This window comes from Triplophysa dalaica, chromosome 20 (assembly GCF_015846415.1).
Source record: "Triplophysa dalaica isolate WHDGS20190420 chromosome 20, ASM1584641v1, whole genome shotgun sequence".
Classification (NCBI taxonomy): Eukaryota; Metazoa; Chordata; class Actinopteri; order Cypriniformes; family Nemacheilidae; genus Triplophysa; species Triplophysa dalaica.
Window position 1 is genome coordinate 14,731,702 of NC_079561.1, and position 23,727 is coordinate 14,755,428.

At 39.7% G+C, this 23,727-nt stretch overlaps 1 protein-coding gene across 1 annotated transcript; it reads right to left on the reverse strand.

The window, feature by feature from the left end:
• Nucleotides 1-20,191: 20,191 nt before the first annotated feature.
• On the reverse strand, nt 20,192-23,695 carry gp9 (glycoprotein IX (platelet)). Its single transcript, XM_056733359.1, has 2 exons — nt 23,456-23,695; nt 20,192-22,622 (listed from the first exon to the last, which is right to left on the reverse strand). The coding sequence occupies exon 2, from the start codon at nt 22,620-22,622 to the stop codon at nt 21,915-21,917; it is 708 nt and encodes a 235-aa protein (XP_056589337.1). The 5' UTR covers nt 23,456-23,695; the 3' UTR covers nt 20,192-21,914.
• Nucleotides 23,696-23,727: the final 32 nt, after the last annotated feature.

Below are 23,727 nucleotides of genomic sequence, written 5' to 3' on the forward strand. Positions count from 1 at the left end.
AAACAGGCACATCTAGGAGAGGAAGTAGCGCCGAACAGATGTGCGACCATTCTGTACTCCATTAGCTCTCGACTGCAATCTCCATCAGGCCACCACAGAAATCTCAACAAATCAGTATCTTCAGCCGGCACCCTGACCTGATGATACATGGCCTCAATATCTGCCATGAGCACCACGGGCTCCTTGCGGAATCTTGTGAGGACTCCCACTAACAGATTTGTGAGATCTGATCCTTGAAGAAGCTGTGAGTTCAAAGACGTCCCCTGAAACGAGGCCCCACAATCAAAAACTACCCGCAGTTTTTTCTTTTTATGATGATACACTCCATGATGGGGTATATACCACACCCTTCCATCACACCGGGCCAGCTGCTCCGATGGAATTCTTTCTGCATAGCCATTAGACAGCATCCTGGACATAAATGTGATGTAATCGGAACGAAAAGATGGATCTTTATTCAAATGTCTTTTAAGACTCAATGCACGCTGTTCTACAACGGTCTTATTATTTGGCATTTTGAGGTATCTTTGTCTTACCGGCAAACCAATACTGTAATGACCATCAATGAGCTTGGCTGATTCGGAGACTAACTCAATGAAGCGTTCATCCTCCCTTGACAGACCAGGTTGTTCATCCTGCAGAGTTTCAGGGAAATCCACCTTCAGCTGCTTCTCCCAAAGCTCATCAAGCCTCGCCACCGAGATCCGATTGACTGTGATGCCTGGCTGCACAAACTTTTGATCGCTAATCTGGCAATCTCCACGGAGCGGGCCATTCACCGTCCAACCTAGGATGGTCTTAATTGCATAAGGGCCCCCATTCACTGCACGAACCACCTGCCATGGTTCCAGAGCTCGAGGGACATTAGTGCCGATCAAAAGGTCAACATCAGCATCAATCTCTGGTATTTCTATGTGTCTCAGGTGCGGCCATCTTTGGAGGTCCTTTGATCGTGGAATGTTACCTCGATGAACAGGCGTGCTCCGTTGAGAAAAAATCTCTGGCAAGCCACAAAAGTTATTCGAATCCAGCCCAGCGACTTCCAAGTCTGACAACTTGTAACTGTCCACCACTTTCTCTTGTCCCATAGTTCTAAGGAGCATTCCCAGCTTCTTCCCTTTTAGATTGAGACGGGTCATGAGTCGCTCTGTACAAAACGAGGCAGTACTCCCAGGATCCAAAAACGCATACGTGACCAGGGTCTCTTGTCCCCTTTTTGATTTCACCTGAACAGGCAGAATAGAGAGCGTACAGTCCTGCTTACCGGCCCCAGTCAAGCCACTGGACTGAACAGACACCACAGCATCTTCTCTGGCCATTTCCCAGCCACCATTATTAGCCTGAGTCAAACTATTCTGTTTTGCTTTGGGGTAGATATGCAACAACGTGGGGTGTCTACAATTGCACACGCTACATATCAGACGTTTTCTGCAATCTTTACTCATGTGCCCAATGCACAGACATCCAAAGCACATACGATTTTCCTTCAAAAAGACATTTTTTCAGCTTGTGTCCGTTTATGCAGAAGGCGGCAGACATCTAACGAATGCCCAGCCCCACAAAACAAACAAACTTTCTCCAGTGAGTCTTTTACCCGTTTGTTCCCAGACTCCACTTTCTTCTCAGCAGGTGCAACAGTAGTGGCAAAACTACTGCCTCTAGCCTTTGAATTAGTTTGAGACTTGACCATGTTTAGTTCTTTTCTTCCTGTCGCAGCTGTATCTTGTATATTTCCAAAAAGAGGGTCACTTGCTATCTTAACTTGCCTCTCAACAAATTCCACAATGTCCGAAAATGTAGCTCTACGACCGAACTTCTCCTGAATATCGCAGGCCGCATTTCTCCAATGATCCCGCAGCTTATAAGGCAGTTTTTTCACAATAATTTGCATATTTGTAGGCACGTTCAGGTCAGCTATGGCAACTCCCATAGAGTTGCAACATTCCTGTAATAGTAAACTGTAGGCCCGTAAGGCCTTTTAATCTTCAGATTTAACCATCGGCCATAAAAGCACCTTATCCATGTAGGCAGAGGCTACTTTGAATGGATCACCAAAATGCTCCTGAAGCAGTGACCTTGCCTTAGTGTATCCATGAGATGGTGGCAGATGTTGACAGCTTCGGATCAAATCCCTGGGCTGACCTCTCGTATACTGCTCGAGGTAATACAAACAATCCTTCTGACTTGATGTTCTCCCTTCAATGTCGTGTTCAAATCCTCTTATGAAGGTTTGATATTGCAGTGGATCGCCGTCAAAAACTTGTAGGTCTCGCTTAGGTAAGAGAAAAAGTGACTGTTGTTCAACCAATAAAGAAGTAATTTGATTTTGCCTTTCCAAAACTGTGAGAAAACGTTGATCAGAATTATTCGCTGTAACAGGTGCAGCATCATACTGAAGGTGAGTAACTGGTAGGTGAGAAACATCTTCTGGCAAAGTGGACGGACCGGCCCTGGTCCCAGCAGCAGGCAGCTCAAGTTTGTTGTATGTCTTGGGCCTCACAGCAGCATGACCTGAGAGTAAAGCTTCCTCTACAGCCTTAGCAGCCGTGACTTGAGTGTTAAGCTCAGGCACGAATGTTGCAGCATCATGTTTTAGCTGTGTTCTTTTCCCTCTTTCCAAATAGGAGTTCATCCCATCTGATTTCACAGAAACATGAGACAAACTGAGATCCTTCAGAAGCCTTAAACACATTCACTTTAGCCATCGACGCTGCCAGCTCCATATCCAGCTCCTCCTTCCTTCTCCTCAACAGTTCTTGCTGTTCCTCCAGGGCATGCTTCTGACCCATCAGCCTTTGACGAGCCATAAGAGCAGCTGTCTCAGCCTCAGCCCTTATTCTGGCTGATGATGTAGTGGACATAGATTTACTCACTACTGTACTGCATCTTTTCGACCTCACTGACACATTAGAGGCACTATCATTTGGCCGAATGTCATCGTCTACTGCATTTTCTATATTTTCAAATATACATGCCTCATTTTCATTAGAAACAGTAGATCCTAGACATGGGGCAACAACACCGTCTGCTGGTGCATCTAGCGTCTAAAGCAGTCATTTATTCGTCTCCCCCACAAAGGCAATTTCATGTTTTTCAACATTATCAAACCAAGCATTTTGTTTTTCTTGTTCTTCAGGTGGAATCAAAGGCACCACAACACCATGAAGATGACTTGCTTCTTTAAACAAGCTCGATATAATTTCAAGACACGACCGTATTTTTTCAGCATTACCAGCACTTCGCATTAGGTCTTTAACTTCTTTTATTACACCTTTAATCCTTTTTACTTTTGCTTGACGTTCTTCTTGAAGCCGCTCCAATTTATATTCAAAAGCCTTGGGTGTAAGTGTTCGTCTTTTCTCATCTGATCTGGTACCATTCAACTCCATTTTCTTTTACAAAATAATCACAAAATATCTGCTAATGACACTAAACACAGCTTCCCTTATGACTTATGTTTCCATATGAACAAAATACAATGCACTGTCTTTGATTCCATCTAACTTATCCACCAATCATAAGCTAAACTCAACCCTAGTCTTCTGTGCATACGCGCGGTGGGTATTTATGTACCTGCATACCGTTAGTCTCGAACAAGACAAACCGTCTTAGAACTAGAACTACGGCCAATAGCATCTGGCTGCAGATGAGATGCACTGTCAGACACATGCACTCTCAGCCGCACATGCGCACTCGTCACATGCACTCTCAGCCGCGCATGCGCACTCGTCACATGCACTCTCAGCCGTGCATGCGCACTCGTCACATGCACTCTCAGCCGCGCATGCGCACTCGTCACATGCACGCGCTAACGTATTTCACGAGGTGAACTGTAATATTCTATTAATAAAAGGTTACTGCTTTTTAAGAGTACCGTGAATACTGGTGGTTTGGTTCAAGGCCTGGTATTTATTATAATTATAGCTGAAATACATTGATGAACATCTACACTAATAATGAAAATACATTACTAAATAAAACCTTTTCTTGTACACCTATTCTTCTGGCCTAAAATTATAAACAAACACACATATATACACAAATGGTTCATTCTACAATAAACAGGTGCTTGTTAATCAATGGTTTAATGAAACAGTTTTATTATATAGATATATATAAAGAGCAGGACAGGTCATATGTGGCATTGTGAAAAAATGTAACAAAATCAACAGAGTGATTTGCTTTTGCGAGTCACCTAATGCGACTAACCCTGAAAATGGGACATGTGCTGTCTGTGCTACTTTCTGTCTCTTCAGACAGACTGCCTTCTTGGCTTCTCCAAAGAATTTCAGTTTAACCATCTCATCAAGAGCACTAGGATCCAAGAGCTCCTCAAACACTGTTTCAGAACAATAGTCCAGTGAACGGAGGTGTTCACATAGACTAAACGTATGTCCACTCCTGTATGCAAGCTGCTGATATTGCCAGCACTCTTGTAACTCACACCTAACTTGATGATGTTTGCTCCAAGTCATTTTTTGAACATGCACTGGTACAGAAAATCCATGGGCACTCCTCTGAACAGCTGACAATCCATTTGTCATGTCAATACACACACTAGACAGATGTGATTGCATTGTTATATCTTTTGAGTGATCAGTGTGTCTCCTTTGAATGTGCATGTTCAAGTTCTTCTTCAGTATATCGGCTGAACAGTGTGGGCATGTACTCCTTTTTTTATTCTTTAAGGCAGTAAATGAACGCGGTAAAGGTGTGGGTTTGCACAGAGGTGTAGCAGGTGTGGATGTGCACGGAGCCGATGCTGACGCAGGCAAGGGCATACATAGTCGATGCAGATGGGGCTGTCCATGGAGTCGATGCAGATGGGGCTGTCCATGGAGTCGATGCAGATGTTGCTGTGCATGTAGTCGATGAAGATGGTGCTGTCCATGTAGCCGTTGCAGATGGGGCTGTGCATGGAGCCGGTATAGATGGGGCTGTGCATGTAGCCGGTGTAGATGGGGCTGTGCATGGAGCCGGTGTAGATGGGGCTGTGCATGGAGCCTGTGTAGATGGGGCTGTGCATGGAGCCGGTGCAGATGGGGCTGTGCATGGAGCCGGTGCAGATGGGGCTGTGCATGTAGCCGGTGCAGATGGGGCTGTGCATGTAGCCGGTGCAGATGGGGCTGTGCATGTAGCCGGTGCAGATGGGGCTGTGCATGGAGCCGGTGTAGATGGGGCTGTGCATGGAGCCGGTGTAGATGGGGCTGTGCATGGAGCCGGTGTAGATGGGGCTGTGCATGGAGCCGGTGTAGATGAGGCCGTGCATGGAGCCGATGCAGATTGGAATGTGCATTGAGCCGATGCAAATGGGGAGGATGAAGGAAGTTGATGTTCTACATTTGATGTTAAGCACTTCTGCAGGTGAGCCGTCATTGCATTTCTTCTCAGAACAGTTTTGCTGCAAGTAGGGCAATGATAATGGGCCTCTGTTCTGCAGGCCAAATGGCATTTGCATAATCTTTTATCTATAAATTATAAACAGAATGCAAATCAGAAAGGAAAACATATAAACAAAACAGATAAGACAAAGATTAAATACCTCTAACACCCCCCTTCACAGTACCGTTACTATACAAGAGGCCGTTAAAGACATATTTCAAATTTTCCTCTCATACATGCAATCGAACTCTCTCTCATACACCACTACTATACTATCACTCACACACTGTCAAAGCATTCACATGCATGCTATCAAACTCATTAACACAACCACTATAAAACTCAGACATTCAAAATATTGGATCATTTTTTGTTTTTTATCCAGGGTGTGACTGCTTTATCGTTGCTGATTTCAGGTGATGCCTTTAAAAAGGGCAATTTCCCTTTGACCGGGAGCGCGGCCCTTTTGGACTAGGTTTTCTTTGTTTTGCTTGATTTGACTTTGGTTACTTTATACATTTAACATTTAGCTTCATTACACTTTCATTCATACACTTCACCACTAACTCCTGACTATTTCATGCGCTATTGTTTTTCTTATGTATAGTTTTATTTCGTTAATAAACTCTATACATTATTTGCACCTTCTTGTGTGTCCCTGTTTTTGTTGCGTCCTTTTCGAGCCATGGGGCGTAACACGGGGGTAAAAGTATATATAAACAACTTAATTATTAAATTAGAAAGAAAATTATCTAATGACACAAGGATTGAACGATTTTTTGGTAGTTTGCACAGAGTACGTTTGAAATGCCTTTAACGGCCTCTCATATATTTTTGTACCTGTTTAAGTACTTCAAACAGACAAATTCAAACCATTTTGAAATACACTAATCTTACCTTGAAAAATGATTTGTGGACTTCCCAATGACCCTGAACTTTCATTTTCGTAATTGGCTTCAGTGAAGGGCACAAAGGGCAATGAAACGATGTGCAACAAGAAGTACACTGTTGTATCAGGTGCTTTGCACCTGCTAGGACTATTGACTGATGCATCTGTAAGCAAAAATTTACATAGAAATTAAAATCATTCTGATTTGTATAATATTATTCTGTTTTTGTTACGTTATTTTATAGGGATCCAACGATTCACTGTGAGCTGATTGAAAATCGATTATAATGTGTGACGATTCAAATCGGTTGAGGTGTGAACTGAATGGAAATACATTTTTAAACAGAAGGGGCCACCGTGTTCACTGCAAACCTAAACGTGGACTTGCTGATATTTCGTAAAAATGCCTTAAAATCCAAGAAAGTACCAGACATTATTAGTTTGTTTATATAAAAATAATTGTTCTAATATTAATTTGTTTTAAAATTGCAGTTTAGTTTTGTTGTTTGAAATAAAACATAATTTATCATACAAAGAAACGTGAAGCATTTAAGAAATAATACAAGGGAAGTTGTTCATTTTGTAAAAATAAATCTTGAATAAATCGCATCGTGAGCTAAGTGAATCGTTACATCCCTATATTTGATAGATTTCAACGTCATATTAAATAATTTTGAGAAACACATTGTCTAAAAAATAACTATAAAGTGCAGGTCACCTACAAACTTTCCTGTGAGTTGTCAAGCAACGCTACAAAGTTAATTTAGATAACGTTAGTTCTTCAATAATAAATTACTGTGTGAAGAACAGGTATCGTTACCCAAGTATCATAGATGCGATATATCTACCATTTATTATAAGGATTAAGTTAGGTTTCGAAAACATTATCTTAGATGTAAAAGTATTGTTTTAATATATATCTAATACTGTATGAATGAAATCAATATACTTACAACATTCGTCTGATAATGTTAAAGAACGTTTTCGATTACATTTGTCAAATAATTCATAATAACACTTTTACTTCGACTTAATCTTGTTTGAGAATAAATAAATGGATAAATTGAATATTTAATAAATGTACTTACAATTGGCCTGTAGGTGCATTTAATTCACACACGTGTCTGACAGTTTGTTGGAATGCGCATGCAAGGCTGACAGTGCATGTGTCGGAGTGCGCATGCGCCGCTGACAGTGCATCTAGCCTGAGAGTGCATCTGGTCTGCAGCCAGACCCTTCTCACTACGGCGGTACTCCCAAGCGCAATGCTTCACCCGCTTGATACACGAACCAAAACACTACTAAAGTCCCAAAACAAACGAAACAGTACAATCACCTTATGTGAAAGTACCGCTGAGCCTAGCAGGGAACACAATTCTTTCGTTGACAAGCGATCAACAATGTTCATGGGGATAGCATAACTTTCAACGGAGACAACTGTGATGACTGAATAAGCATCATAACAGACAATTTATGAATGATTATACTTTACGTGAGTCAAATGCGCGTCCGCGTCTATCGCTTACACAACGATGAAAGCAATCTCAAACATCTAGTGTAGTCCCAACAATACATTGAAATCCGCGTAACAACAGAAAACTTTTTATTGACATAATATTGCGGCGTATTTTACACAAAACTAAACCAAACGCCGCAGCAGGCTGAAACATGAGGATTTACGATTGAAGACGCGTCACGCTGAACCATTGCACATGATGGAATGATGTCTTTATTTCTCTCCTTCACAAGCTTTAGAAAACATAGGTACTTACGGTCATTGATGTACTCATAAAAACCGTGCAAAGATACTTCATATTATGCATGTGATGGTGATGATGGTGACGATGGTGACGGTCAATAAAAAGTTTCTTCCCATGCTCACCCTGCAGCCATGATCCCTAACCTCCCAGGTGAACGCACTAATGTAGACACCACACCCCCGGTGCCACCCACAGTAATGACGTCACGATGCGTGTGCACATACACAACAGTACAAGAAGAAATGAAGTCAAACCCAATGTGTGGCTCCTACACCAAATAATTCACAATGTTTTATTAAGTACACTTTTTTTGAGTCAAGATTTTTTAATTGAAGCAGACATATATGATGTATAATGTGCGAGAATGACTGAGCTGGCTTATCGAAAACAGGGAAGCTACTGTGCATAAGGTCAATTGTGATCCTAATAACTTTGACATCCGTAAAAGCTTTTCCATAAATTTATAGCAATTTTGTTGATCTTGGCTGTTTTGATTTTTCCCTTTAGATGCAGTCGTCAATGCACACAACACAACCAGTACAAAAGTAATGGAGACCATGTCCAAATATTTAAAATATGCACCAGAGAGGATGGGTGGTGGCCGTAAGAAGACTCTTCCTTGAAGACACCTTTTTTTCCTTCTTCTTTTTTAATGACTGTTGCTAGTAAAATGTTAAGTTCTACTAAAGACTTCTTGTTCTACAAACTTTCCTTACTTTTACTTGGATTCTTTTTCACTTAATTGTTGACATTTTAGAATGTTACGAAATGAGTACATATGTTGGTCACGAAATGAGTACATATGTTTGTTATTATTTATATATAGGCTATTGTGCATATTTGCAGTGTGTGTATGAAATTAGAATTAGAAGCTTTTTCCCTCTGCATTCTGATATCATTAAACCCTTAAGAAAGTGCTTTGTTGTTGAATGAGAATTTTTTTCAATAAATTATGTGAAAGTGTAAATGTAGAATATAGATGTATATTTAAATTCTAAGAAAATTATTTTTCCATTTGGTGTAATTGTTCAAAACTTATTCTTTAGAAAATGAAGCATCTCATCCCTGCACTGCAGATTAATGAAGATCTAATTGTTAGAAAGATCTTTTTTTTTATGCCGTCCAATTGCAAATCATGTACAGCAAGTTTTATTAGTTGCTAAAAACACTATGTGTACCGAAAATCATAGTTTACATCTCAGTGTTGACGTTTAAGCAAAATTAGAGGAACGCCGGTGAAACAGGGTTACAATCTCAACGTTGATTCAATTTGCAAAATCGAAAGGTGGATTCAACGTCGACAGAAGACCATAACCCGAAAGGCAAGAGTGAAACGACGTCGCGATTTCAACGGTGAATCAACGTTGTTTCTTCCGCGGTGAAACGACGTCACAATATCAACGTTGATCCGTTTTGCAAAATCGAAAGGTAATTCACCGTTGATTCAACGGTGACTCAACGTTGAAATGCCGGCTGGGAATGTGCAGGGCAAATTTCAAAGTAAACGTAAGGCAATATGATGCTGTATAATGCTTTGTAATATTAAAATCACCCTGTGTGATAAGAGGAAGCCAATCCAATGCAGTCCGTAAAGGTTCTCTGACAGTTTAAAAGTTAAAACGGGGATTCTGAAAGATGAGATGACAACCCATGACATAGGACTGACATCACAACCAACGTATCACCCAGAACTTCTACGTTTGCCTACGTACATGCCAACGTACAATTACGATCTCATTCGCGAACAAATGTTACGTGTGACGTTTGCATAGGTATTTGATTACCTAACAGCGCATCATCTCTCACGCAAAAAATGGTCGTCTGATGTTTATATAGCAATGTGCCATCGCATCAAAAATGCAAATATAATCTTAAACAGAGCAACGCTATTGGCTGGTGTACGTTCTGACGCAAACACCCGAACTCAACATTCGTATTTACGCGAACCAATTGATCGTGTTGACGCGTCCAAATTTCACGCGTTTCGTGTTAATTTTCGTGCATTGTCCCCGTTCGCGTTCCACCCTGATATCGACGCTCGCTGTCACAACTATTTACGAGTCGGACATGTTTCTATAGTAGCACTGCACGGACAAACTGAGCGCATTTCGTAAAAGGAAGTATGCACGGGACTATGTTCTTCTTCTTCAACTGTGTTTTGGAGGCAGCTTGCAAAGCCACTACATTGAAGGATTAGCAGAAGAAGAGGAAAAACAATAACACAACATTTACTTGTTGTGTTTTTTATTAGAAATAGAAACGGATATTTGTTGCAGAAAGAAGTGAAATTTGCGCTAAAGGCGGACCGTGGACCACACATACTCTGCACACGAGCCGACAGAGCGTCAATCTGTGTCGTTAAAAATAGAAAAACGATGCAGCAAGGCCAAGTCGAGGCAAAAAGCAGCAGAAAACCCGAATAAACATCGGAGTGGTTCTTTTCAAAAAGGAGGGCACTGAAGCAGGAAACGGGTTTTCTAAGCGACGCCGAAGTTGCCAGCTTTCTGTTGGACCGGTAAATTTGTCTAATGTTTGTTTGATAGCTTTAGGTAATAAATGAGCTGATCATCAAGTGAAGTAGCGTTTTTCATTGTACATTTTTAGCACTTTGTAATTGTCATAAGTCCTTGTTGCATGGCCGTGTGCAAATCAAGTTAGAAATCATGTTTACAATCATAATTTGCTTAAATCGGGTGTAAGTTATATTATAATACTGCTTAGCTTCCACATCCTTTCTTGTGCGGTCCTCGCGGGTAACGTTAGCTCCTCTGCCTCTCCTCGCCCTGCCTGAATCCCCAACACCCCTACCTCTCTGCCCTGTGCTAAGTCCTCTGATTGACTCTGTGATGATGAAAAAAACGTCTTCTAAGACTTCCGCGGTCAGTTAGCATTAGCAAGCCGTTTCAATAGGCTAGAAATGACGAACCAAGTTACAGTGCCAAAAAATGCTATGCAAAATAAGCGAATAAATCACTAACACAATGTTTAAAAAGTAACAAAACTATTCACTATAACGATTGGAGTAAATTTTATTTATTTATTTTTCTTTGTAAATAAACCTCTTCACTTGACTTGCAAAGGTTACTCTCTGCTGTCTCAGAAGACGACATCTCTGTCCTGTGTCCGTAACTTCAGTCTGTTGTTCGCCTGTGAGACGTAGATTGCAATTATCAACAACACCGATAATGGCAGCTATCATTTACGGAACCCTTTTGTCCTGTCACGGCAACCGTAGCTTCTCTAATGGGAGGGAGAGGGGGGTAGCGGAGCTGTAGGTTGCAATTTCCTACATCGCCAATAGTGGCCTCTGAAACTTACACACAGAACCTTTAACTCCAGGAATGCTGTCTTCCACTTTCTGGCAAAACTTAAGTTTTTATCACATCCTGTTTTTATTTATATATCACATCCTGTTTTTATTTATATATATATAAATATTCAATTCAATTCAAGTTTATTTATATAGCGCTTTTCACAATGTGTATTGTTTTAAAGCAGCTTTACAGGGGCAAACAGGAAAAACAGATAAGTTAGAACACAGCACAGTGCATGGTGTTTATACAACGAGTAAGATCATTCTAATAAATAATATCTAATTTCTAAATAAATGAATGAATGCAGTCTCCCGGTGAGCAGGCCAACACTGCCCTGCTGTGGCGAGGAACCCAAACTCCAATGATTGATTAATGGAGAAAAAAACCTCGGGAGAAACCAGGCTCAACCGGGAGGGCCAGATCCCCTCTGACGTGTCATAGCTGCACTCAAACTGCTGACATGTGATTTAAGTTTAGCATTTAATACCAGATATTGTAACTTCAGTATTAATAAGACAAATAGTCTGTCTTTGCTCTTGGTTGGGGATGTAGTGGTCTGAGCTGGGATGGTCTGATGGTCATATTTCTCTTGGCTGGTGGTGGAATTGCCTTAGATGAAGCTGGGATGGTCAATCAGTCTGCAGCTGTAGCAGGCGTAATCTCAAATTGGGGATGGGCATCTGTCAGTCGTCTGGACACGGTGGAACTTCTTCCTACCTCGGGATGGGCATCCCGAGGCAGAGGCAGAAAGAGAATAAAGAGAATAATTAGCGTAGCTGCTGTTCATTAACTATGCATTATGTGAAGGCTTGGCTGAAAAGATGTGTCTTTAATCTAGATTTAAATTGGGAGAGTGTGTCTGACCCTCGAATAGTATCAGGAAGGCTATTCCAGAGTTTAGGTGCTACGTATGAGAAAGCTCGACCCCCTTTGGTGGATTTTGTTATTCTAGGTGTTGTCAAAAGTCCTAAATTTTGAGATCTTAGAGAGTGTGATGGGTTGTAACGTGATAAAAAGTCGGTTAAGTAAGTAGGTGCTAAACCGTTCAGGGCTTTGTAAGTAATTAAAAGAATTTTAAAATCAATACGATACTTAATGGGTAGCCAGTGAAGCGATGATAAAACTGGGGTTACGTGATCGTATTTTCTTGACCTAGTAAGAACTCTGGCAGCTGCATTCTGAACTAACTGTAGTTTGTTTATCGATGATACAGGACAACCACTAAGTAGAGCATTACAATAGTCAAGCCGTGAGGTCACAAATGCATGAATAAGCTTTTCTGCGTCTGCAACACATAAACTATTTCGTAATTTGGCAATATTTCGAAGGTGTAAGAAGGCTGTTTTTGTGATATTTGAGATGTGATTTTTAAATGACAGGTTGCCGTCTAATATAACGCCTAGGTCTTTAACTGTATTTGTTTGGAGAAACAGTGCAGCTTTCAATTTGCAGGCTGTAGTCGGAGATATTCTGTTTACTTGATTTTGGTGCTATAAGTAATATTTCTGTTTTGCTAGAGTTTAAAAGGAGGAAATTACTAGTCATCCAATGTTTTATGTCCTCGATGCACTCTGCCAGTTTGGATAGCTTAAAGGAATCATCTGGTCTTGATGAGATATATAGCTGAGTATCATCTGCATAACAGTGGAAGCTAATTCCATGTTTTCTAATAATGTTGCCGAGGGGTAGCATGTATATGGAGAAAAGCAAGGGTCCTAAAACCGATCCCTGAGGTAATCCGTAATCTACTTGCGTAAGATTTGATGATTTCCCATTTAAATGGACGTATTGATATCGGTCTGTTAAGTAAGATCTGAACCATTGCAGTGCCTGTCCCTGAATACCGATATAACTGTGTAAACGATCTAGTAGTATTTTATGGTCTACACTATCGAAAGCAGCACTAAGGTCAAGCAGGACCAAGAGTGAGATGTTACCTTTATGTGAAGCAATAAGGAGGTCATTTGTAATTCTAACGAGCACAGTTTCAGTGCTATGATGCGGTCTAAAGCCAGACTGAAACTTTTCGTTCATGTCATTATTTTGTAGGAAGGTACACAGTTGAGTTGACACAGTTCTTTTTCTAGTATTTTAGACAAGTACGGTAGATTTGAAATTGGTCTATAGCTTCCAAGTTCATTGGGGTCTAAGTTTGGTTTTTTGATGAGAGGCTTGATTACAGCCAGCTTAAAGGGCCCTGGGACATGTCCTAGATTAATTGACGAGTTGATTATGTTACAAATGGGCTCAATTACAGCAGGTAGTAACTCTTTTAATAAAGTAGTCGGAATGGGGTCTAATAAGCATGTCGTCGGTTTGGATGTTGCAATTATTTTAATTAAATTTCCTGATTTATAGGAGAAAAACACTCTAGCTTTTCTTTTTGGGTGACGGTTGAAACTAATTCTTCCGACACACTTGGAGGTTTGGTTTTAGCTATGTTGTCTCGTATTATTTCGATTTTCTCAGTAAAAAACTTCATGAATTCATTGCTACCAAGGTGCGGCGGAATACCCAGGTCAGGTGGAGTCTGTTTGTTTGTTAGTTTAGCAATTGTACTAAATAAAAACCTTGGATTGTTTTTGTTATTTTCTATGAGGTAACGGAAGTGCTCGGCTTTTGCCGCTTTTAGTACCTTTTTGTAACAGCTTGCACTCTCTCTCAATGCAATTTTAAAGACCTCTAATTGGGTTTGTTTCCATTTTCGCTCCAGTTTACGCGTTTCTCTTTTTAGGGCGCGAGTGGTGTTATTATACCATGGTGCTGTGATCTTTTCATTAATCCTTTTTGACTTCATAGGTGCGACCGCTTCTAATGCATTAGAGAAAATGGTGCCCATGTTGCTGGTCATGTCATCGAGCGATTCTATGTTAGTTGGAAAGGTTATTAGAGGAGTCAGATCTGGCAAGTTCTTTACGAAACTATCTTTAGTAGTTGAGGTGATTGTTCTACCTTGTCGATAACGAGATATACAACTGATTTCTGCAGTGCGCAGTGTACATGTTATAAGATGGTGATCGGTAACATCGTCGCTTTGAGGTATAATATCGATATTGGTTAGATTGGCTCCGTGAGATATAATCAAGTCTAGGGTATGATTAAGGCGATGAATGGGACTATTGATGTATTGTGTTACACCACAAGAGTTTAGTAGTTCTTTAAACGCCACAGCTAATGGATCGTTAGCAATATCTACGTGGATATTAAAATCTCCAACAATCAGTACTTTATCGACGTTAACCAATAGATCCGATAAGAAGTCTGCGAACTCTATCAGAAAATTAGTGTAAGACCCAGGGGGTCTATACACAGTAACCAATGTAAGAGAGACCAATGATTTTTTACTTTTGTTTGGAACTGTTATGTTCAACGCAAGCATTTCAAATGATTAAAATTTATGCATTGTTCTCCGAGTAACGGTAAGAAAGTCTCTAAAGATTGTTGCGACACCACCACCTCGACCAACCGGACGTGGCTCATGAATATAACCGTAGCTTGGTGGAGTAGACTCATTTAGACCGAAGTAATCATTTGGCTTAAGCCAGGTTTCAGTGAGGCAAAGTATATCAAAAATGTTGTCTGTGATCATTTCATTTACAATAACTGCCTTTGGATTTAGTGACCTAATATTAAGTAGCCCAAACTTTAGGCGTTGGTTTTGCTCATTAAATATATTGTCTTTTGGTTTAATCATGATAAGATTTTTTCTCATACTTTTAAATAAATTATTTTTTGGTTGTATTATTCGGGGGACAGACACAGTCTCTATGCATTTGAAAGCAGTTACATTCTTGACTGTAACATTCTTAACAGCTGGGTGAGAAGAACACAGACTATGGTTAAAATTTGTACTTACTAGTCAAATGGTGCATAGCGTCTTTGAGATGTTGTCAGACAGAATTTCCGATCCAATGCTGCTGGGGTGCAGCCCGTCGGGGCGGAAAAGCCTTGGTCGCTCCCAGAACAGATCAAAATTATTTACAAAGAGCAGCTTCTGTTCAATACACCATGACTTTAACCAATTATTAAGCATAAATAGTCTACTGAACTTTTCGTTCCCTCGTCGGTAAGTAGGAAGCGGCCCTGATACAATGATCCTCGCCGTGGGCGATGCGTTGCGAACAGTATCGACCAGACTCCTGAAATCCTTCTTCAGGATCTCCGACTGCCGCATTCTCACATCATTCACCCCCGCGTGCAGAACTACGGCTAATATATATGTATATGAGACATAGATTGCAATTGTCAACACCACCGATAATGGCAGCTATCATTTACGGAACCCTTTTGTCCTGTGACAATACACATACACATATGTTGAATGCTTTATTTATTTAATCACTTGAACATTTATTTAAACCTGTTTGTTTATTCAAACATTGTTTATTTAATTGTTGTCATATTCATTATTATTTTTAAACAGTGTTTAAGCAGCGATCGTTAATCAACGATGATATGGTCCGTGTACATTTTATTCATTTGATATCCTATATTAAATAAATTAATGGAAACTGAAAGATGACTCGTTTTTTCATTTTTCGTTTAGTTCAACAAACGAAAAATTAGATTTCGCCCCGATTTTTCATTTTTCGTTTGTCGTTTAAAAAACGGATTTCGGACTCAATATGGATTCGTACATGTGGGCGGTGCTGTCACGCCCCTTTCACCCGATTGGTCAAATCGCTCACCATTCTGTACGGACTTAATTCTACCCAGCAGATTAAGAGTCTGTACGAGTGCGATACTGACAAGTGTTTGCACTTTAAAATATGTTTACTTCAACCACCAGACAGCCACGCATATCTTAGACCCGCTAGGTTAAGAGGGACGTGCTCACTGGACTTTCTCTTGTTTTCTGTGCACCTTGTCTCACAGCAGTTTAGGCATTGTTATGTTTTTTGTTATAAATCAGAAATGACAAGGATGCATTTTCCCGCAATAGAAAGTGGGTTGGATTGTTTCCCCGGTGTGGGCGTGGCCTAAATGCGCTCTCTCTTTATGCGCTAGCTCAAGTTCAAAGTCTACTCCTGATGCAAGTTGGGCCAATTTTCACTTATTTTAATGTTTATTGTTATAAAAAAGTGGATGAATAGGCTCTATATAGGCTCTTCGATCCTCACGGCCGGCGGGTAACGATTGTGGTGCCCTTGAACAAGGCACCTAACCCTACATGCTCCCCGGGCGCTGCAGTGATGGCTGCCCACTGCTTCGGGTGTACGTGTGTTCACCACTTGCTGTGTGTGTGCTCACTAATCACTGGATGGGTTAAAAGCACAGGTCACATTTCGGGTATGGGTCACCATACCTGACGAATCGGTTGAATCTTATCTTATCTAGATTGACAGAGGAGTGGACTCAAATATATCCTGACACATGTTCAAACCTGGTGACCAACTATCAGAAATGTCTGACCTCTGTGCTGGCCAACAAGGGTTTCTCCACCAAGTACAAAGTTATGTTTTGCTTGGGGATCAAATTCTTATTTCACTGACTGAAATGAAAATCAATTTATAACCTTTATATAACATTTCCCCCTGATTTTTTGTTGTTGATATTCTGTCTCTATCAGTTTAAATAAACCTACCATGAAAATGATGGACCCTTCATTTCTTTGTAAGCAGGCAAACTTAAATCAGCAGGGGATCAAATAATTATTTCCCTCACTGTATGTATGATTAACAATAGTTTTAGCATTTGTCTTTTGTTTTAGTTTTTAGTTTAGGCATTGACTCTTTGTTTCCAGTTTAAAATAACAGCTTTATCTAATTGTGAGAATCTACATATCACTATGTTTTGCAAATGTTTGAGGGAGAAGTGTGTGTGTGTGTGTGTGTGTGTGTTTGTGTGTGTGTGTGTGTTTGGTGGTGGAATGACTATCTGTAGGTGACCAGATTTATAGATATGCTAACCGTGTTGTGCCTAAACTAGGGCTTCTGTTGTCTTACAGTATTGAAGATATGCTGTGAACTGGACATCCATGTGTACTGTAGATATTATCTAAATTATCTTTGGCTTATTTGTATCAGTACCTATTGTGTGATTGCTCCTGTTTGACATGTCGCTTATTGCTCCCTGACCTCTCTGTAATACTCTTTGGATAAAAGCGTCTACTAAATGACTAAATGTTAATGTAAATATATAGTTCTATCATTTTGGTTTTGTAACAATTTCTGAACCAGCTCATGCAGACCGAATGAGAAACCCAATTATAAAGCAGAGTTATATACACTGCCCGTTCAAAAACAGTCAACAACAGCATGAATTCAACTAAGCAAATAGGTAAGAGCCTCCCATTGGATTTGAGGTCTAGGTTCAACAACGTTATGTGCCCAGAGAATGAGGTCAGTTGACTGAATGATCAAGTTATGCCATCAATGGGTTCTTTCCTTCCTGATGGCACGGGCAGATTTCAACATGACAATGGCAGGATTCATCGGGCTCAAATTGTGAAAGAGTGGTTAAGGAAACATATACATCATTTTCACTCATTGGCCACCACAGAGCCCACACCTTGACCCTATTGAGAATCTTTGGGATGTGCTGAAAAAGACTTTGCGTAGCGGGTAGACTCTCCCATCAATACAATATTAGTTTTATCGTTTAGATTTTGTAACAATTTCTGAATAAACTCATGCAGACCGAATGAAAAACCCATTTATAAAGCAGATTAGTTTTTGTTGAGAAAAACCAGCACATCTAAATTTTCAGGTGAAAGTCGAGTCTGTAAAGTACCCTAGGTGTCGACAGAGACACTTACATACAGATGTCACGGTTTGTGAAGCAAACACTCAAGACAAGCAGATACTCCAAACTGGTATAATTGAATCCACAGAGACACAGGAAAAAGCACAACACCATAAACACATTCAACAGCGGACAAATAACAAGACCAAAGGAATAAGACAGTAAACAAGGGGTAGACAAGTGATGGGAATAGTGTCCAGATGATGGGGATCAGAGTTATTCTGCTATTTTTTTTTTATAATTGAGGAACATAAAGTGCTGAATTGACGAAATGCATGCAGCAGGCAGTGAGTAGCTGGACTGATGCAACTCTGTCAAACACCCGCAATGCCCCGTGAAAAAGGATCTTTGTTAACGTTTTTACTTATGCTATTACACATGTATGTTTTCTATGTCTGCGTGTCAGCAGAGACCTTCTGTAGTACTTCGAAGAGGTCACATTTCTTATTCTTGACTGTCTGTGTCTTTTAAGTGTTTATTGTAATGGGTGACTTTTGTTGGAAAGATACTATATCATCATAAATCATCATAAATTACTGTATACAGAGGGATCTTCAACCCTGGACCTGGTGAACTACCGTCCTGCAAATTGCAGCTCCAACCCTGCTTCAGCACACCTTTCTGTAATTATCAAGCAACCCAGGTGTGTTTGATTGGGGTTAGAGCTGAAATCTTAAGGAGAGTAGCTCACCAGGAGCAGGGTTGGAGACCCCTGGTATTCAGCATACTGCATCTCTTAAATGTCGTACATTGCAACAGATATGTCTGCTTAAATATCACGCACTGTTATCAATAAGCAGTGGTTCGCGCCGACATACTTGCAATAACTTAAAAATGAAGGACTAGAGGTGACTCTTATTCTGCCTGGCAGAATTAAGGCCGTACAGGATGGTGAGCGATTTGACCAATTGGGTGAAAGGGGCGTTACAGCACCGCCCACATGTACGAATCCCATATTGAGTCCGAAATCCGTTTTTTAAACGACAAACGAAAAATGAAAAATCGGGGCGAAATCTAATTTTTCGTTTGTTGAACTAAACGAAAAATGAAAAAACGAGTCATCTTTCAGTTTCCATTAATTTATTTAATATAGGATATCAAATGAATAAAACGTACACGGACCTGATATCATCATCTACTTTAAAATACATATTTTCACGTGTCACAACAACTCCTTGAAGGCATGCCCAAACATGTACTCCGGTAAAATGGCATCAAATGGATGATATGATAGGATAGGGTCAAAAGTTTGTATAATTGTATAATCAATGTGTCGATGAAATATCCTTTTTTAAATAACAAAATAACTTAAATCTTTAATTGTAGGTAAACTTGTGCAAACTGTATGCTTTAAGTGAGATTTGCAGCCTTTTGATAATAAGTCACTTATACATTTGCTGGCAGTCTCCTCTTAATCTTGGTGTTCTTGTGCTGCAGTATCTTATTCTGAACAGCAGAGAGAGCTCTCAGACAGGACCATTAAATAAAACAAAACTCACTGGAAAATGGCTTAAAAACTGGTTTAAATATTTAATTTGTGTCTCAGGGCCTCCATCAATGGGTCACGATTCCCTCCTAGACTGTTATTCTTTAAAGATTTGAAAGCCCTGAAAGTGTCGACCCTATAACAAATATAAGCAGAAGAGACACGACAGAAAGAGCAAGAGAATCTAAAATTTAGAAAACTGCAACTTAAAAATAAGTCAGAAGATATTGTAAGATTTCTGGAACTTACAAACTTCTTGCTTTGTGAGATATAGCAGTGGAACATGTCTGCCGCTGGGTGTTTGGCTACAAAGACGAGGATTTTGGGCTCCACTCTTAAAAGAAAGGTTATTCAAAAGGTTCTTCAATGAAATAAATTAACCTATTTTGTCTAAATGGTTCCATAAAGCGAAAAAAGGTTCTTTATATTATAAAAAAGTAAGAAAGAGATTGTTCTTTAAAGAACCTTTGACTGAATGATTCTTTGAGGAACCAATATAAGTTATTCTACAGTATCGCTGTGAAGAACCTTTTAAGCGCCTTTATTTTTAAGAATGTGGGTTGATGGAATTGCACAGAATAACACAGAGGTCAGAGAGGGCATGTGTAAGATTATTTCTTACTTGTCCCCTAAGTCTAAATTCAGTTATTCTAAGTTGAAGAGTCGAGTCGACGGAACACACAGAGTTGCAGGCCTGGAGACCAAGTTTGACACAGACACAGAGTGCAGTTCAATCAGAGTCCAAAGTTTATTGAAAATAGTTCCCATATTTGTATTCAGGAGGAAGTAAATATGTCATTGAAACTATTAATATTATTCACGTGGTTGGTTATTTGTTCTAAGAGCCCCTTATAAGTTCATTAGATGTTCTTCATTAGTACATTTGCTTTAGGAACTCCTTATAAGTGCTCCAGGAGAAGGCAGCACGATGTTCAGAACATTCTGTTAACTTGGTGCATATAAGGCAGCATGAGTCTGCATATTCTGTTAACTAGGTCAGCACTTGACCTTGAGTAACGTTAGACATAATGCATGTACAATCATCATTGAAATATATTTCACACAATATGTATGGGACACAGGCAAAACCCAAATTCTCACAGCATGTGTATAGTATGAACTGTGATAAAAAGAAAGCAAGACAGTACTCATACTCATCATGAGTCACGCTTTTATCGTGTTCCAGGATATCAAGCGCACTTCTGGTCAGAAACTGATGTACTTTATTTTTAGTTTCATTCATTTTCACATCATTCATGGTACAGTGACATCTGAGTTATATCACCTGCAGGACTTCTACTGCATCCCACCTGGACGGACCACCCGATATGTCCCAAAAATTACTCATACCCAGAAACCACTATGAAGTGTAAGTGAGAATCCCCACTATATCACCCCTTAATTTCAATACATAAATGGTGATACATTTAAGAGGATCAATTAGTATCACACCAACAACATAAAGCCTATTGACTATGGCAACAAGACGCTTTAGCTGATTTTCACTTTAACTGAGAAGGATATTTCGATGTCATTCATTTTTAAACATTTTTAAAGGATGGCGTATTAAGAAAAGAACATAAAGACATAAGCAGAAATAGAAATAAAGAAAAAGCAAGTTTTGTAGGATGTGAAAGACATAACAGCCAATAAGAAAAGGTGGGAACTTCAATATTGTAAAGTGTAAAAGCATCTCAGGGTGAAAATAAAATTTCCTGCAAATTTTCTTTACATGAAATGTTTTGCAAATGTTATTCCTTGGACCTCAACTTTTCATTTGACTACTAAAATGCCAGAAAAATATTTTGTCATTTTGAAAGATGACAAATAAAAGTGGAAAACCTAAGTTGTGTCCTAAATGACACCCTATGCTTGCACTATACATTTATGCACTATGCACTCAACCATCTAACGGACCAAAACACTCCTTCTCTTTACCGCCCCCAGTGGACTTTTGAATGTATGGAATGGATGGTAGTATAGTTATTGTACTGTATTTATTGCTCTTGGTGTGAATGAGCCTTTACACCACAATGAAACTTTCTAAACTCAAGTCCACCTTACATAAAAGGTTTACATTTGAATAATATCTTTGTCCATGTTACATGAAATGTAAATGTTTTATTTCAAGACATTCCTGTAGCTCAACTGTTCATGGCTCTGTTATGCCATGTTCTAGGGTTCAACTCAAAAGGAGCACCAGTGAAAGCATATCTTGTAAGTCGCTTTAGGAAAATAAAACATCTAATAAGTGTATGAACTGTTAAATGTGCAGAGTGACGTAATTTGTACTGAAGAGAAAGCGACCATTGACACATGTCAAAATGGGGTTTGTCCCATCATGGTACTTTAATCTTGATGTTGTGCTGCTTGTGCAGGACATCCAGTATCTGAGGAAGAAGCTCCATGTTCAGTAAAGGGGTGTCCATGTCATCACTTCCGATACTGCGTCTCATCCTAGCTCTGTGTTTAGGCTTGAGCGATCGAAGAGATTCGGCCTCCAATGCAGAGTGACTCTCATCGATTCCCAGAGTAAATGTCGAGTTCCTGGCGAGTTGCAGGCACCACAGCAGTAAGCCAATGAGAAAGCAAAGCACAAAGCATAAAACGCTGTTATATACCCATCCAGAGCACTCGGCAGAGAAACAGGAGGGGAAATCGGCATCCGCGAGCCCATCAATGGGCCTGTGGGCGAGTTCAGCAGGACTGGCACACACGGCCATCCCAGACATGGCTTGATTTCTTTTCAGCCAGTGACTTAGGTAGCGGATGTTGCAGTCACAGTTGAACGGGTTCTTGGATAAGTTGACCAGCTGTAAGTTATGGAGTGCGTCGAAATGACCTGGAGTCACTGTGCACAGGAGGTTGTTTTGCAGCAGGAGCTCTGTGACGGTGGTAGGCAGTTGAGGGATCATCCTTAAGCCTTGTGAGCTGCAGTTCACCCTCAGACCTGCAGACTGTAAGGTGATGTATCTGCAGGAGTCGCAGTGGATGTGTGCAAAGACTGAGCACCAAACAAGAGCCGTTAAACCACCACCAAACTGCATCTATGTGTGGAAAAACAGTGATGTGTATAAGAGTAATAATTTAAAAGAGTAGTAGAGTAAAATATATTATAGTCGTGCAACAAGTGCAGTAAACAGTTTCAACGCACGCTTTCCAGCCAATCAGAATCGAGTATTTAAACAGACCACGGTGTAGTATAAAAATTAACCATGGTTTTATTGTAGTTGTATTATGTCAAAAAGAAAAATTTGTGAATTTATTCATATTTGGATAACTCTAGTTTTACTATAAATTAAACTATGAATACGTACTATAAAACCATGGTTAATCATTGGATACCAAGTTTTAGCTATAATAAGCATTTTTTTTGTTTTTATTAACATGGATTCTTTTCAAGACATATGGTGTGGATATGACTTAAGTTTCAATATACATCACTGTTTAACAATATTGTAGTATAGGTTTTTTGGCTGTGAAATGAAAATTATGCATACCACGACAGATTGCCAAATAAAGATTACTTAAAGCATATGTATTATGCATCATAAAAGTCAAAGTAATGCACCTTAATGCAAATTGTAATGGCTCATGAATAATTGTAACTACAGTTAATACATCAAAACTCTTATCAATTTATTGTCACAATTAGCATTTTTATTTTCGTTGTAATTCTTTAAAACAACATTTAATGTATTACTACACACATTACAAAGCATTATAATGCATAGTACCCTTTAAACCCTTTATATTGTATTATTCATAAAGACAAGTGTTACCAAAGATTTTTCCAGTCATTTGTAACTTTAACTACATGGGTGTGGCCCTGAAGATCTACTCATCCTGTGAATACACCACTTTTAATACTTACACTTACCTTTTAATATGTGATCTACAAAAATAGATCCAATATCCAATATACATTCTGATCCTAGATGTAGTCCATAAAAATTCTATATTGCAATTTCTCTCTAGTCGAACAGTTTGTTTCATCCAACGAGAGCTGCTGATGTGTCACGTGATCATCACTTCTGTGAGCACCAGATAAGATTATGATAAATGTCCTGCGTACTTACAGAGCTGCACATTTATCTCTGAAGTGGTTGAGTTGAGCTTCAAAAAAGGAAACTAAATGAAGTGCAACGTGCA